This window comes from Pseudonaja textilis, chromosome 3 (genome assembly GCF_049901715.1).
Source record: "Pseudonaja textilis isolate UNSWEBS1 chromosome 3, rPseTex1.2, whole genome shotgun sequence".
Lineage (NCBI taxonomy): Eukaryota > Metazoa > Chordata > Lepidosauria > Squamata > Elapidae > Pseudonaja > Pseudonaja textilis.
The window spans coordinates 164,012,257-164,029,891 of NC_141992.1; the positions used below are offsets into that span (position 1 = coordinate 164,012,257).

General features: G+C 35.0%; 1 protein-coding gene and 1 long non-coding RNA gene across 15 annotated transcripts in view; both read right to left on the minus strand.

Moving 5' to 3' along the window:
- Positions 1 to 17,584, minus strand: part of ASPH (aspartate beta-hydroxylase) — a 97,677-nt gene extending 80,093 nt beyond the window's left edge. For 12 of the 14 annotated variants that reach the window (XM_087931298.1, XM_087931294.1, XM_087931291.1 and 9 more), the window contains exon 1: positions 17,494 to 17,584. In XM_087931298.1, the coding sequence (XP_087787424.1) occupies positions 17,494 to 17,548 (55 nt within the window). In that variant the 5' untranslated portion in view covers positions 17,549 to 17,584. Of the gene's footprint in view, positions 1 to 1,432; positions 1,677 to 17,493 lie in introns of those variants that run through there. The other 2 variants (XM_087931288.1, XM_087931296.1) reach the window with 2 other exon arrangements.
- LOC148126391 (uncharacterized) lies at positions 6,593 to 10,435 on the minus strand. Its single transcript, XR_015743213.1, has 3 exons — positions 10,282 to 10,435; positions 9,661 to 9,725; positions 6,593 to 6,756 (listed from the first exon to the last, which is right to left on the minus strand). It is a non-coding gene; the product is annotated as an uncharacterized LOC148126391 (long non-coding RNA).
- Positions 17,585 to 17,635: the final 51 nt, after the last annotated feature.

Sequence of the window (17,635 nt, forward strand, 5' to 3'; positions counted from 1 at the left end):
CCTCTCTGTAGTTCAGATATCCTTTTGTAGAGCTGTGAAGACTCCCATATCTTGGGACTGGATGGTACCTGAGCCCATCCTGTTGGAAAGATGAGTGGTTTTTATTCCCTGACTCAGCTGTTTATATGTAAATTATTGTATTTTTAAGAGAATTGTATAATATTTTGGAAACAAATTTAAATTTATTTTGGAAGTGATTTTTCTTTGTTGAAAGTAACATTATTGGCAATATAAACAAGAAAAATAAATAACAAATGAATATAAATTATTTTCTCAACTTATTTTCCTTTCTATTTTCTTTCTACTTTCATTGTCTCACCTTTCTAGAAAACCCCATTAATGATATTTTCCTCTTTTCAAATCATATAATGCATGTGCATACAAGACTTGCACCAACTAATTTAAATGTTAAAGCTACGCTTATTCTTAGTCTGATCCGTGCCTTGGGTTTCTTTTTTTTAGATCAGACACACATAATCCAGTATATAGTATTTTTAAACATATATTTATATTTCTTATGCTTGCAATCAGTTTAAAATATACTGGAATGCTGCAGTTTCATGTTTTTTATTCACAGTACCGTAAAATTTTATTATTTATTCACAGTATTATTATTCATAGTACCGTAAAATATTAAATATTATAAATGTCCATAGAAAACACTGAAGGGCAGAGAGAGAAAAAAAACAGAAAGGAGAGAGAGAGAGAACTGGTGTGTTTTAAATACAAATATCTAGGTAAAATACGTTTGGGCTCATATAAATGAAAATATTTTCATATAATGTTCTCTGAACTGAACTATTTGGTATTTCTAAAGATATCACAATTTTATATTTATTTTTAGAACAATGAAACCATAACTGTGATGGTCATGCAAATCACTTATGCCTTCAAATATTTACTGGAAGTCTTTTCTTAGAAATCACATAAAAATCACTTTTTTAAAACCCTGCCTTTAAATTTATCAAATGGCATTTAACAAAGCCAAAAGTACTCATTAAAAACTATTTACAATTTAAACTAATTCCTCAGAGCTAAAACAAAATTACTATCTTTCACACAGATACTGCCAGGAATCAGAAACTAGGTCAATGTCCAAACTTGGTGTGCTTTTGCTTTCATCCACCACTTGTTTAAAGCAATACAATTATGCATTAACATTATGTCAAGAAATAATTTTAATTGTTTTAATTGTATGATATTGATTCTGCTACACTTTTATAGTATTGTACTTTGTTATTAAAATGATCTATGTTCATCACTGTTTAAAAGAATCCTAAAATCGAGTATCTTGTGTAATGGGAACATACAATAAATGAGATTTTAAGTACAATAAACTTAAAAATTCCATTTAATTTTTAGGTAACAGTATTTTAAATTTTGCTACTCAATTTGAAAGTCATAAACACATTCAATTTTCCAAGAGACATACCTGAATATTCAGCCATGCTATCAGAAGCTTTTATCCATGAATAAAATACACTTTAATATAAAACCAGCGTCCAAGATACAAACAGCAAAATTCACTTTCACTCTCTTGCGACAGTAGCAAAGGAAGATCTTTATGGCCAACTCAGCTAAACCCCGAAATTAGACCCGACTGCAAACTCTGCTCAAAGGCTATTTTTAGTGCAGCCATCACAAGCTAAATGCTTTTATGTACCCATATTGAAACCCAGCACTGACAGCAATCAAGTTTACCCTCTCCTACTAACAAAGCATCCTGGGTAATAGGTTTTTTTTCTGTCTCATTTAATCTCTAAACATCAGCATACCAGAAAAGCAAAATGGAACAGATTTTTTTTTTTAAAAAAAAAGCATGCCTCAGCAACTAAAATATAAGAACATCAAATCTTCTATACAAACTCAGACAAAAGTCCTGGTACAAAGCTTGTCTGTCCAATCTGGGTATCAGACAGTCATTCTTACCTGATGCTGTTGATTTTAAGTAACTTATTTATAAACTAACAAACAACTGATTCAATTTCATGTCTAATTACAAGATATTGTTCTGAATAAAATTTCCTTCAATGGCAGCACTGAACAATAACTAGTAATAAGTTAAAGCACAGCCTTCATTACAAAAAATCCAATATGTCCATAACATTTCACAAAATGTTAAAATTTAGAGACTTCTTGTTACCAATTTGTCAAGCAAGAAAGTGACAGGAAGCTAAAATACATTTTAATTACTGTATATAAACCAAACTTTGAGTGAGAAATGTAACAGAGTATGAGCCCACAGTGCAACATTAAGCAATCTTTAGGCTGCCCCTATAAGAATCCTCCCCCTTTCTCTCCCCCATAAAATAATATTAAGATTACTTCACAACTACTTAATCTGGGCTGTTGAATTCCAGCCCAAATATTAAAGATTCAGCAATGCTGGAATATCTTCCAAACCTTGCTTGCCTTACTGCTTACTGCTGTTATTAATAGTGAGCCCAATTTTTGTTGATAAGCAAGATAGTTACCATGTTTCTTCAACAATACGGCCTCCGCCAATAGGAAGGCCGAGCATGATTTCTAGGCATGAGGTGATATTAAGTCCCGCCCCCCAAATTTAGGCCTATTTAAACCATGCATTTCCCCATTTCTCACATCATTTGTTAGAACTACACGAGGTGAAGAGAAATGGGGGGGAAGGGCGGGGGGATGGGGAGAAAACTTGCCTTTAGGAGTGCCCTGCAGGTAGCCTAGGCTAGAATACCCCGATAGCCGATAGAAGCTCCCTGAAGGCAGAGTCCCCAGCCGCTTCAGGGCGAGGCGTGGCTGCCCATGTCCCCTCGCCTTTAGGGCAGTCTCTTTCGGGCGATGAAAGCTCCCCTGTTAAAGTCACCAGCCACTTCGATAGGCCGGTAGAAGCAGCCTCGGGGCGAGTGCACACACACACTTCCCTCGCCCCAAGGCCGCTTCTACCGGCCGATCGAAGTGGCTGGTGACTGCATTTGGGGAGCTTCCCTTGCCTGAAAGAGACTGCCCTAAAGGCATGGGGACATGGGCAGCCACGCCTTGCCCTGAAGCAACTGGGGACTCTGCCTTCGGGGAGCTTTCGTCGGCCGATAGAAGCAGCCTCACTGTGAGATATGTGCGTATGGGCCGCTCTAGGTGGGGGAGGAAATTAAGTTACCCCCCAAAAGGCGGCCTAGCCATTTTTTCAGGGGTCAAAAAAAAATAAGGCCTGGCCTTATTTTGTGAGAAACACGGTATTAAGTGAGTTTTGCTCCATTATACAACCTTTCTTGCCACAGTTACAATTGTTATGTTAGTTATACCATTGTTAAGTGAATCCTGCTTCTCCACTGTCTTTGCTTGTCAAAAAGTCAAGAAAATATTATATGACCCTAGGACACTGCAACCATCATAAATACATGCCAGTTGCCAAGCTTCCAAATTTTGATCATGTGTCCATGGGGAAGTTACAATATTTATGTGAAAAACAGACATGTCTACTTTTTTGGTTCACCACTGATTGGTTCAAAATTGGGAAAGGAGTCCACAAGGCTGTATATTGTTGCCCTTTAACTATTTAACTTACTGGTGAAACTCAAAAAATTACAATACTGTGCAAAAGTTCATTTATTTCAGTAATGCAACTTAAAATGTGAACCTAATATATGAGATAGACTCATTACATGCAAAGCAAGATAGTTCAAGTTGTGATGTGTCATAATTGAGATGATTATGGCTTACAGCTCATGAAAACCCCAAATCCAGAATCTCAGAAAATTAAAATATTGTGAAAAGGTTCAATATTCTAGGCTCAAAGTGTCCCACTCTAATCAGCTAATGAAGCCATAACACCTTCAATGGGTTCCTCAGCCTTTAAATGGTCTCTCAGTCTGGTTCAGTAGGAATCACAATTATGGGAAAGACTGATAACCTGACAGTTGTGCAGAAAACCATCACTGACACCCTCCATAAGGAGGGAAAGCCTCAAAAGGTAATTGCAAAAGAAGTTGGATGTTCCCAAAGTGCTGTATCAAAGCATGTTAATAGAAAGGTATGTGGAAGGGACAAGTGTGGAAGGAAAAGGTGCACAAGCAGCAGGGATGACCGCAGCCTGGAGAGGACTGACAGGAAAAGGCCATTCAAAAGTGTTGAGGACTTTCACAAGGAGTGGACTGAGGCTGGAGTCAGTGCATCAAGAGCCACCACACAGACGGATCCTGGACATGGGCTTCAAATGTCATATTCCTCTTGTCAAGCCGCTCCTGAACAACAAACAATGTCAGAAGCGTCTTACCTAGGCTAAAGAAAAATCGAACTGGTCTGTTGCTCAGTGGTCCAAAGTCCTCTTTTCTGATGAGAGCATCTTTTGCATCTCATTTGGAAACCAAGGACCCAGAGTCTGGAGGAAGAATGGAGAGGCACCCACTGCAAGATGCTTGAAGTCCAAGTGTGAAGTTTCCACAGTCTCTGTTGATTTGGGGAGCCATGTCATCTGCTGGTGTTGGTCCACTGTGCTTCATTAAGTCCAGGGTCAATGCAGCCGTCTACCAGGAGATTTGGGAGCACGTCATGCTTCCTTCTGCAGATGAGCTTTATGGGGATGCTGACTTCATTTTCCAGCAGGACTTGGCACCTGCCCACACTACCAAAAGCACCAAAACCTGGTTCAATGACCATGGGATTACTGTGCTTGATTGGCCAGCAAACTCACCTGACCTGAACCCTATAGAGAATCTATGGGGCATTGCCAAGAGAAAGATGAGAGACATGAGACTGAACAATGCAGAAGAGCTGAAGGCCGCTATTGAAGCATCCTGGTCTTCCATAACACCTCAGCAGTGCCACAGGCTGATAGCTTCCATGCCACGCTGTATTGAAGCAATAATTTCTGCAAAAGGGGCCCAAACCAAGTACTGAGTACATATGCATGCTTATACTTTTCAGAGGTCTGATACTGTTCTATGTACAATCCTTGTTTTATTGATTGCATGTAATATTCTAATTTTCTGAGATTGTGGATTTCGGGTTTTCATGAGCTGTAAGCCATAATCATCTCAATTATGACAAATCACGGCTTGAACTATCTTACTTTGCATGTAATGAGTCTATCTCATATATTAGTTTCACCTTTTAAGTTGCATTACTGAAATAAATGAACTTTTGCATGATATTCTAATTTTTCAAGTTTCACCTGTATATGCAGAACACATCATAAGAAAGGCAGGGCTAGATGTATCAAAAGTTGGAATGAAGATTGCCGAGACAAATATCAACAACCTCAGATTGCAGAAAATACCACTCTAATAGCAGTCTTGATGTGGGTGAAGAAAGAAAGTGCAAAAGTTGGCTTGAAACTCAGCATTAAGAAAACTGGCAGACAGTACAGAATAATAAAAACAAGGACAAATAGGCTGAAAAACAGCTTCTATCCCAGGCAGTAGCTCTTTTGAATTCTGCTGTATAGTACAGTGTTGGTGCAGTGTCAGGCATATTCGGTTCAATGTGTGGACAGTGAAGGATGTGTGTTTGTGTTTATTTTCATGGTCATAGTCATGATGTGCACTGAAGATGGTGTTTGATTTCGTTGTACGAGGTGCAATAACAATAAACTAAACTAAACTAAACTAAACTAAACTAAACCTAAACTAAAATCACGGCATCCAACCATCTCAATTCCTGGCAAATAGATGGGGAAAAAGTTGAAGTAGTGACAGATTTTATTTTCCTGGGCTCCAAGATTACTGCAGATGGGGACTGCAGCCAAAAAATTCAAAGACGCTTGCTCCTGGGGAGGAAAACTATGGCAAATCTAGACAATATACTAAAAAGCAGAGACATCACCCTGCCAACTAAAGTGTATATAGTCAAGGCTATGGTTTTCCCCAGTTGCAATGTATGGATGTGAAATCTGGACCATAAGAAAGGCTGAGCGCCAAATAATTGAGCCTTTGAGGCCTTTGAACTATGGTGCTGGAGAAGACTCCTGTTGAGTCCCTTGGACTTCAAGGTGATCAAGCCTGTCAGTCCTAGAGGAGATCAACCCTGACTGCTCTTTAGAAGGCCAGATCCTGAAGTTGAAACTCAAATACTTTGGCCACCTAATGAGAAGGAAGGACTCATTGGAGAAGAGCCTAATGCTGGGAAAGATTAAGGGCAATGGAAGAAGGGGACGACAGAGAATGAGGTGGCTGGATAGAGCCACTGAAGCAGTAGGACTCCAGAAGATGGTAGAGGACAGGAAGGCCTGGAGACGTTGTCCATGGGATTGTGATAGGTTGAACACAACTTCGCAACTAACAACCACCACTAACTTTGAACTGTCACTAAATGAATGGCTGTAAGTTAAGATTTACTTGTAGCAATTCTTAATGTTACAACAAATAATAAAACACTTATGCATTTGATACAAATTAATGAACTCCTAAGACATAAACTGTACATTTAGCTGTAGACTCGGGAAGTTATTTCAGAATATAGTATTGTAAGTCCTTAGTTCTTGGGGATATTTTGGGCAAACTCCCAAAAATAAAACAAAACTTGTAAAGTAACAGACTACAATGTCAGAAGAAAATATAGTTCAATAAATGTGTATTATTTATTAGTTCTAAAAAACTCAATTTATTTTTTATTTATATCACACCTTTATTATTGTCCAAGTATCCAGCTTTTCCAAGCATCCAGCTTTTCTTTCAAAGAAGGGACTATTTTAAATTATTTTTATCTGAAGCAATATTATTTGGACGAAATGTTGAACAAATTTTGTTCAGTCAGTCATCATGCTGTGATCTTCAAATATTCCATAACCTGTTACAGCAAAGGAGAAATGTAATTTGTCCACTTAGTAGTGGCATGATGATTTGCTGGCCAATTTGATAAACATAAAATCAGATAAATATTACAACTTTGAGGGTTTTTAATTTAAATTGAGCTGGTTTTAAAGCAGCATTTATACTTCTAAATGCTTAAAACTGTTAAGGGAAGATGTTAAATACTGTATTTTAATATTCAACTGTGTTTGAAAAGATATAACATGGATTTTGTCTTTTCCATTACAGGCATTAGGTTATCTACCTTGAATTTGCATAATAATGTTATATTTCTGAGAAAAAATGGCAATTAGTTCAAATTTTCTCGAAATAGACCATTTTTAAAAAACATAACATTTTAAATGTATATCAATGAAATAGTACAGTAAAGAATAAAAAGAATATAATAATTTAAACTTTTTAAAGTCACGAAGTAGTTATAGAAAACAAAATAGAAACAAAAAAAATATTATTACTAAAGATAAGTTTATACTGATAAAAACATCTTTATTGTCTCTCAATTTCCTTGCATCTATTTGCAAACTACAAAAAGGTGATGCAATTATTATTATTTTTTTAAATTTCCCTGCATGTTTCATAATGCTATGCACCCGACATTCAGGCATTCCAATCTCACCCTATTTTAACTATTACTATGATCACATTCATGTAATTAAATTTCATCAAATTTGTGCGCTAATAATGAGCCTCTTCTTTTTTAAAACCTGTATTGTTTTTTTCTGACAGAATCCTCCTTTTCTCCATTTTGAACACATGATTAATAGGGCGTAAACCACAACTGTAACTGAACAAACAGAACCGTTAACAGTACCTCACATTAACTGAATTTTGGTATCCTAAACATGATCTGATATCAATTTACAATATAAGCTAAACTGAATATTGCATTATTTGAAATCACAATCTACCTGTAAGCCTAAGTAATTTATTAACACACCTATCCACTTAAGCTCTTTCCTGTAACTAGTTGACAAATTTTAAAAGTATATGTCCCAATATAGTTGCTTAAAGAACCTTAAAATGTTTTTTAAAGCCTTTTAAAAATGTTGTTTAATAATCTTTAAGTAGTGGTCATTTGATAAATAACTCCAGAGTTGCTGATATAATCTTAAAATTAATTTGCTTCCTTTTTATCCCCCCTCCTCCCCCAATCCTTAATGCTGAAAATTCTATGATCAAAATCTTTGTTTGAGGAGTGAAAAGGAATTATCCACCTAAACAATGCATTACATTACATTGTGTGGTAGAACCAGTTTAGTGTAGTGGATTAGGTGCTGGCCTAGAAACCAGGAGACTCTGGGTTCTAGTTACACCTTAGGCATGGAAATCAGATGGTTAATTCGGCCCAACTCACAGGACAGTTGATATGGGAAAATTAAGAAGAGGAAGAAGTATTATGTATATTTGGTGCCTTAAGTATTTTAATAAAAAGTAAAAATGCTGTACACTATGTGTCCTCTGTACAAAGACAGAATCTATGAGGTTCCTGTGATTTATGAACCATTTGGTATCCCGTTTTAATTGGTGGACATTAGTCACAACTCAGATAAATGCTAGTTATTGTGGAGGGTGGCTGTTAATCAATGGGAGAGGTAAGAAAGAGAAAGATTAATCTTAAATCTTAAATTAATCATTTATGCTTTAACACTTTTGTATCATCTATGTGGCTGAATGTTCCTAATGAAGATTTACATCTCTATCACACTTGAAAAAATAAACAATAAATAATAACAATGTTGTGACTTGTAAAATGGAAAAGTAGTTAATCCTCTTTTATCACTATCATAATTTTAATTATTTTTCCACTATTACACTTCTACCTAATAATCTAAATTCCAAATAGTTCTAAGATAGAAATCCTGCCTAGTCACTTATTTCCAAATACATGTTTTAGAGGGGGAAATTGTTGCACAAGCAGCGCTTGACTTTGACTTTTATGCAGCATAAAGTCTGTCCAATCAGATTAAAGTGTGTAATATATCAGTGACCTTTTAATATGCCAAAAAAAAAAAACCAGCTTGTGCATATACTGAACATGCTTCATGAATGGATATTACTAAATCATCCTCCATCACCTAAATGAAAAAATTGTAAACTTTACTAGAGTGAAGTTCCTATGAGGAACATACATTTAAGGAATATTTAATTCAGATATGTAAATAAGGTGTCAGTAATAGTTCAAATATGAACTTAATCAGCACATAACAGAATTATTACTAAAATGAATACTTCTTAGAGAAAAATTACATTGTTAGATGTTTCCTGAATTCAGAGAAAATGGTCATTCTACAATCACACCACTCTTTAGTATTTTTTAAATTAGAAGTTAGAAGCATTTAAAAAATTAATTAGATGCTTAGCAATCCAAGCAATATAAATGAACAAGTTCATAATACAACTATTATAAGATAGCTTTAAAACACAGTAATTCTTTCCAGGGCTGAAAAATCAAATATAATTTGCTATCTTGAGTTTAAAAATAAGTTGACTGAAAATCTAAAAATGAATTAAAACTTATTTTTAAGCTTTTAATATAAACAATAGTAAAATGGCAAGTTCAATAACATTTAAACACTGTCACCTATAGTTAAAATTAGCAAAGATAAGATTTACACATGGAATTCTTGGGAGCTGCTGTCAGTAGATAAACCAATGATCTGATTTGACATAACACAGCTCTCTTCATAAAGTTATTCAACTTTTCCACAGGTAAAACTTTAAATTTCAATACTGACATCTGTGGAACTGAAGGATTTTCCAGCCCTAGTTGTTGTTTTTTAATTTTACAACAAAATGAAAACTAAAGCTTTTCATGCAGCAAGTCAGCCTACAAATGTGGTTACAAAATAAGTGCCGATACTCCAGTCTTATCACACTTTACCAGTTTATGATGTTCATCAGGAAACAATCACCTTGATGTAAGGAAAACTTCAATGCATAAAAAACCTACAATGAAGAATCCATGTTTAAGATGCAGCACTGTTTATAATTCTAATATTATAAAAATAATAAATATTTCTTAGAACTGTCTCTAAAGGAAAAGTCAGCCATTTCAATTGCATAGTACACAATGAGGATGTTTCTTTCTTACACTGTCATACACTGCATTTATTTTACCGATATGTCTTTTACATCTTTATGGTATTCTTTACATATTGTAGGAAATCTGGATTTTAAGAACTCCAAATATTTTTTTTTTTTATTACACCCCTTGTGAATTTATAACTATAGTCTCACTACGTGAAGAAATCAACTGTTCTTGGAAGCCATCTATAATCATATATATCTTATTTATTATTTGGCTTATTGAGGTTTATTGAATTAACAGTTGTATCACACTGAGCCACAAATTAGTGAGAGAGAGAGGGAGGGAGGGAGGGAGAGAGAGAGAGATCTCACAACAAAAGTAAAGCAAAATTTCTATCTGGGAAAGCATTTGCTTTTAGGCAGAGCCTGGAACCTCCAGAGAGCGCATCCCCGGTTGGTGGATTGGGGGCCTTACCAGTATGGCTTTATGCTATAATGGCAGGTTGGAGGGAATCAAACATCTCCCATGGACCAACAGGCCTGGTGAGTAGCAGATGGCTCATCAGTATTGACTGAAGGCGGAGGCCATATTGGCTTCAGAAGAACAGCATATGGTGTGGTGGCAGCCACTTGAACAGTGTGTGCACAATGCTGTAGAAAGCAAAGGGAAGACTACTACACTATATATTTCCCAGGAAAATCATGATAATGGTGGCAAAACCTAACCTTAAACCTAAATTTAAAATAGGATCGCCAACATGATCGCTAACATCCGATGATATGACACAAGAAGATGATTGAATACACACACAGACACACAAACTATAATAAATAAATTATGAAGTAGCACAATACCTGATCCTACCCTAATACCTAGGGTTAAAGTGCAGGTAGGCCTGCAATGTTCTCTTTAAAAGCAGGTTACAAAGCTATATAAAGTCAAGTAATATAACTATGACGACAGGAAAAACTTAAACAGTAAATATAGTAAATTTGCTGTAACTATAAAGGCAGCCTGTTAATTTAAATGCATGAACTTTTCATATGCTGACTAACCCATGTAGTCTGGTGCTATTCTCTACCCTTTTCAATGTGATGTTTTCTTCCCATCGAGTTTACTTTCTTTTTGCAAGTTTCTTGGAGAAAACTTATCATTTAAAGCCTTTTTTTTTTTTACCTTTTATATAATTGCTCAAGTTTTTCTGAACTTTTATCCAATTTTGCAATAAAAGAAAAGGAAGCAAGGATTATTGACATTCAGAAAGGGTACCGCTTGCTTTCCTTTGGTAAATAGTTCCTTATATAGGATTTGTTTCTGGGATAGAATGGAAAACTGAATGAAAAAAAAGAAAGGGCCATCAGTTTTAATAAGGTTTACAATACTTTAACAGTAATTTATTCTAAAATCCATAGGAAATGGTGAATGCACTTTTTTTAACATGACAACTGAATATTAGACTACCCCAAATGTATATGTAGCAGGATATATATTACACTTTTCATTAATCTAATATTTTTTTTCCAAAAAATCCTTGGTAAAATTATATAAAGTCATAGTAATTGTACCATTTTGATGCAAACTGCTGTGAAAGTCACTGAGAAAACAACAGTGGTCTCTGGCAAAAATATTTATTTGGTCATAAACATTTTTGTGCCCTTTATTGAATTAAATTAGTGAACATTCAAAAGAAATTGTACACAGATCCATGTAAAACATCAACCACATGAGTCTTTTATAATGAAATTTTAAAATATGAGGTGACAACCAATGTAGATTTAAGAGGGGCTGGGTGGTATGACAAAGAATGTGTCCTCTGAAATGAGGTTTTCCTTCAAGATCCATGAGAGTCCCATCTTACTAATGTTTCAGACAGCCTTAAGACTGGCTTTTGCTCTGGATATGATGGGAGTAGTGCCTTGTGAGAAGATGATGTATGTGTTACTGCCACCAAGTTTTGTCATCTTTGAGGTTTGTTTTTTCTGATTTTTTTTCTTCTATTGCTGCATTCTTTTATCATTTTCATATTTTTGTATGAATTGCCCAGAATCACTGGGAGTTAGGCAGTGTACACATTCAACAAAATAAATAAAATTTGTCCCAGCAAATTACCTGAAGAATCATTTTCTAGAATTGTATACAAATTTGCTTACTTACTGAGACATATTCATAGTGTCTCTTGCGTCCCACAACATTAGCAAAAATGTATGTAATTGGCATCAAATAAAAAATTATTTTCAATGGCTAAAATCAGGCATGCGAATGCTATCCAATAGTAGGCTTACTTTTATTTTTTATTTGTATCCCGCCTTTACTATTTTTATAAACAACTAAAGGCATTGAATATATCTGACATATCTTCCTCTTCCTTTTTCGTCCTCCTTTCCTACAACAGCCACCCTCTAAGATAGGCTGGTCTGAAACAGAATAACTGGACCAGAGTCACCCAGTTAGATTTCATGGCTAAGGCAGGACTTGAACTTTTAAACTTTTAAACTTACTTTTAAAGTAAGTTAAAAAGGGGTAAGAATACATAAATCATTCCTCCTTTTTGAACGGTAGTTAGTCACACTTGTTTTTCTGGGCTTTGTATTATTATCCTCTCCACTTACCGGCATTTATCCAGCAGAAGGTTTGAAGAGCAGCACTTTGAAAATAACTGTCAATTTTACCTCCCCCTATTGCTTGTTCCACAGTAGTAGGGAACTTTTGAACATGGCAAGAAGCAATCATCTCCCTCTTCTTTATTCCATTAATAAGAGCAACTCTTTATATCAAAGAGCACCAAGGAATAGAATTGCAGTTGGTGCATCCCAGCCTATCTTGGCACATAAAAGAAACATCTGAGAAAGACAAAGGTAAATTCTTTTCTTCCTACAAACTATTTTAAAAATTAATTTACTACAATTTTCTGGCTTTGCTTTATATTCTGATAAGTGGAATTTTCAAAGCATGGTAAGATAAACTATGGATAAGGAGATTAGCATTGAGTAATCTCTTGGTACCACTGAGTACTATATGTACACACAGTCAAAATGGATGAGGAAATTACATACAAACTTGAATGTTCTACAAGAGATTGTATTAAACTCCTCTTATAATGGAAAAACCAATTTAAGGCTATACTTTGCATATATACTTCTTTCAAAACATGCGTTCTAAATAAGTGAAAATCTCCCTCAAGTCAAGCTTATTATAATAATCTTAATGAAAGTAGAAGAATCTTTTTACTAATTACTGAGAGAACACTACTGAGACTAGATTTGAAGTCCCAGTAACATAAAGAATTATTTGGAAATTTGTAAAAGCTTCTAATGCAAAAAACAAGGAAAAGACATACTTTCAAATAAACCAGTAAAATTAAAGAAAAAATCCTACTATCTCAAAATGCTTTCATCAACACATTAAAATATAATTAATATGTTCTTGCTTCCAACAAAATTAACATTTCCCACCCAGAATTATACTAGGAAGTATTTTGAGAACTAAATGGTTTGCAATATTATTACTGTTTTGAAATTTTAAGAGTATTAATCTTATTCAGCAACTGGGGTGGAAAAATAGAACACCCTCCCCTAAAAGTGTTTGCTTAAAAACAGTTGACCTATTATCACAAACCAGAGTTTACTGCTTATTGTATAAAAAGTATTCCATGGATTTTCTTACACTTTACATAAGTTTTGAAAAGACAAAAATTTTCTTACTAGTAAAAGGCCAGTAAAGACGAAGAAGCAGATTTAATGGAAGTAGAAGATATAAAACAATCTGGCCCTAACTCATTCTCTGTTCACCAGCAGTTGACATGTAAACATTTTAGATATCAAAAATTGTCCAAACTGAAAGAGCAAAAGGGAGCAAGGCAAGGGATGTAAGGTAATGGACTGGCCTATTAAAAAAAATTAATTAGAACAATAATCCTAAAGTTTATAAATTACAAAAATAATATGCAGGAAAAAAGAAAAATAAAGCAGTAGCTTCAGATTTTCTTTAGAGCTATAAATATGGATGTAACTTCTTCCCCATGACTTTTTCTATAATCTATTTTTTTCTAATCATCAAAACCATGTATCATAATTTCATGTTTTTACATTTCATCAAAATGTCTACAAGGGATTTCCTGTCACCATTAAACTTTTTAAAATCAAACTGTCAACTGATCATCTCAGCAAGTTCAATCAACTACACAATCCATTCCTCCGTTGTGGCAATATTGAATGCTTCTACTTTTGTGCATAAAATAAATCTTGCTACAGTAGTTATATGTAAAGACAATATATAAAGACAAAGTTCCATTAATTCTTACAGCTGCTTAACAATCAGACCAAATATAAAAGCTACAGGTTTCTACTATATATTAATTTTTAAAAATCTTCTGAATATATTAATTATATTATATATATTATATTAATATATTAATTTTCTGTGTTTTTGTATGAAAACCAAGCACTTCTTGTTTATATTTCCAAGAATAAATTGGAATAGCTTTATACATTTTACATACAGAGTCTACATAATTTTTTCTGGTGAAATATATCAATGATACATCATTTTATAAAACTACTCTTAAAGATTACAACATTATGTAAATTTCAATTATTTCAACCATACATTCTGCCATTGTTCCATTTGTGCATTGTAAGCATTTTTAGCCTGTGCTATCATACATTATTTCCCTTATGTTTGAATTTTTAAGAGACATTTATACAATTTAGCAATATCATTTTCATCATCTGCACACAGTTCTACTTTAAACTCAGCCTTACAATGCTTAAAACCAAAACTTATTTTATCTATTTTCTAGTAATTGTAGATAAGACTGTCATTGACAAGTGTAACCTTCTGCCTCCAGATCCTCCCTTGACTTTTATTTTGCATTTTATATTTTTCTTGACAAAAATCTAACATGGTTAATAAGTTAGCCATTTGTCTTTACTTATCATTTCTCTTCTATGAAATACTTCTGGTGCTTAGAGCAACAAAGATACTTTTGGACATAACCTGGATTTATATCTGCTCCATTTTCTCAGTATGCAAATCTAACAAAATTATTTTTGAAATCTACATTAAGCTTAGCTTTATCATACTTAAATATCCACACAACCCAAACTCATGCCATATCCATCTAGCTCCAATTTGTGAAATGCTATTATCCATTATTACAGCACCTACTTCTTGAAATTTCAATATCTTTTTCTTTTCTTAATCTATATGCTTTAATTTATTTGCAAATTCAATTTTGTAACTTTATATATTTCATTTTTCTTCATTATTCTTACTGTTAACAGGTTTACAGGTTTAATTTGTTAAGAAATACATCTTTTCTGGAGATTCACTTCATCTCATCCAAAATATTGGGTGAGATTTTCTCGTTTCTTCTTTAATTCAATATTCATTACATTCTGCAAAACAATCTCTGATAAAAACTTTACTTTTGTCCCACGCCAATCTTAAATCTGTGCCTTAATTATTTTCAATTTTTTGTTATTTTCTTTTACACAACCTATAGCTATTGCTTCTTTCTCTAATACCATTCCATTTAATTTCTATCTAAAAGAACTAGATTTCTTTTTACAGGTCAAATCCACAGGATTATGATCAGAAAAAAATCTTTGGTAAAATCTCTCCTTTAAAGATCCTAATAGACAGGTTTTCCTAAACGATTCAACAGGAGATCACATTCATTGGATTGTAATCCAAAAATCCTCAGAAATTCACTTATGGTACAGATAACTCTTCATGTCATAATGTAGAAAATTATGTAATTCTCATAATTTAACTTGTATAAATATAACCCTCTTATTTTGTGCACTTTTCATAGTTTTTAATTATGAATGTTTTATATATATTATCTTTAATTAAGAGTTGTACCCAACCCAGAATCACTTTCTTGTGAGACGTGTGGCCATACATATATGAAAAATAACTGAGGAAAAATAAAATGAAAACTGTATTTTAACACAAATCAGAAATATAATATTCCACCAAACAGTACTACAAATTCTCACAGGGAACTGCAATTATTTAGTTTGTTACCTTATGTAAGGCTAACAAAATTAAGTTGATTTTACTTGTATCATATAAATTGTTCGAACCAATAGTTTACTGTGAATCAATTAAAGGATTATGAGGCTATGTTTTACGAAGTTTCACCTAGTCCAGGGTTGTCAAACTCAGGTTGTCATGGCAGCATCATATGATGTATTGGGACTTTCCTCCCGTTCACTAAACCGGACATGTGCATGGCCAGAGTATGACGCGTCCAGACCACGGGCCCAGAGTTTGACAACCCTGACCTAGACCTAGTGCAATGCATCTATGAAGTTAGAGTAGAAGGTAAAAAAAATGTAAAAGAACACGTGTTTTGCACTATTTAAATTTCTATTCTAGTCTCATAAATCATAGCTTTAACTTAGCTTGTTTCATTTGTCTTAGTTTGTCCAGGTACAAAAAGTGTAACAAGCTTTGACTATTGAAAAATGGAAACAAAGTTTCTGAACAGTTGATGCATAGTTCAAAACACCTAGAATGAAAGTCAGGAGGGCTGCTAAGGTAATTGTAACAGTATTGAACTATATTTTGATGATACAACTGAAGCAACCCAGTCATTTGCATTTTGAGCATAATGCACAGAGTATTCTTTTGAAGGGCAAAAATACTTCATTTAAAGCTCTGTTGGCCTCAGCTACAACTTGAATAAAGTTGAATAAAATGGTTTAAAGAATCCACTGATGATTCAGTGGGGAAAAAGTATGGTGGGAAAGAAAAAGTTGACACATAAGCGTACTTAATATTCACTATTGGATTAACTTCCATCAAATATGTAAAGCAGCCCTTCCTGACCCTATTAAAGGTTAAGGTAACCAACACAGGCTTAATTCCTGATGAAAACGTGTGGTTTTCTTGCAAACAATACAGAAGCAGGTTACCACTAAATCTGTCTCTCTTGCTTACAGCCCCATAATTTTCTGTTAAAGCAAATCCTAATCAGGTCCAGCCCACCTTGGTTTCCCAATACAGACGAGATCAGCCAGCAGAACTGCCATAGCATGTTTTTAATCTTTAAATGTGAATACCACGGTCCTCTTGCAACAGAAATCTACATAAATCCGTTTGAAAACCAATCCTCCTTTATATGCCAAAAAGATTTGACCACCAGATAAACTCATCATTGCACAACCTTCGCCTGAAACCTCCCCACACAGATGTGACCCGAGTGCACCGTGGAGGAAGAAATGAGATGAAGCTCCTCCCTAGTGTTGTCTCTCTTTTGTGTGCATTTAGGGAGGAGGTCAAAGTAGAAAGGTAAGCCGCTCTTTCCATATCTGTAACTAAAACAGTGCAGGAAATGAAGTCCTACAGCCCATTCCACTTTCCCCTTCTGTAATTACAGGTTTTGTCCCACTTCATTTCCCTTTTGGGCAGAGCAAGTTCAGCCGACTGGGGGAAGAGGTAGATGAAAAAGAAGACCCAAAGCGCCAAATTCGAAACCCTGGCGCCAGCAAAACCCCTGCGGTTTTCTGAAGGGGCGACCAGATATGGGAGCCCCCCAAATAGCCTCGGCTCTGCAAAACCATCACGTCTCCAGCAGCAGAGAGGAGAAAGATGAGGGGCGCCCCCCCCCCACCTCCATCCCCAATCCCACGTCCGATTCAGCTGCTATTGAGGCCCAGCGAACCGGCTGTTACTGACCTCTCCGGGCTCCGGGGCCGGGGCTGCCGCTTTTGGGGCTCTTGCGGGGAGCCATGTCTCCTCCTGTCAGGTAACAAGGTTGCCTGGGAGTGCAGGAGCCAAGAGTTGGGCGGGGCCGACACGAGGGTGAGGATGGCACTAC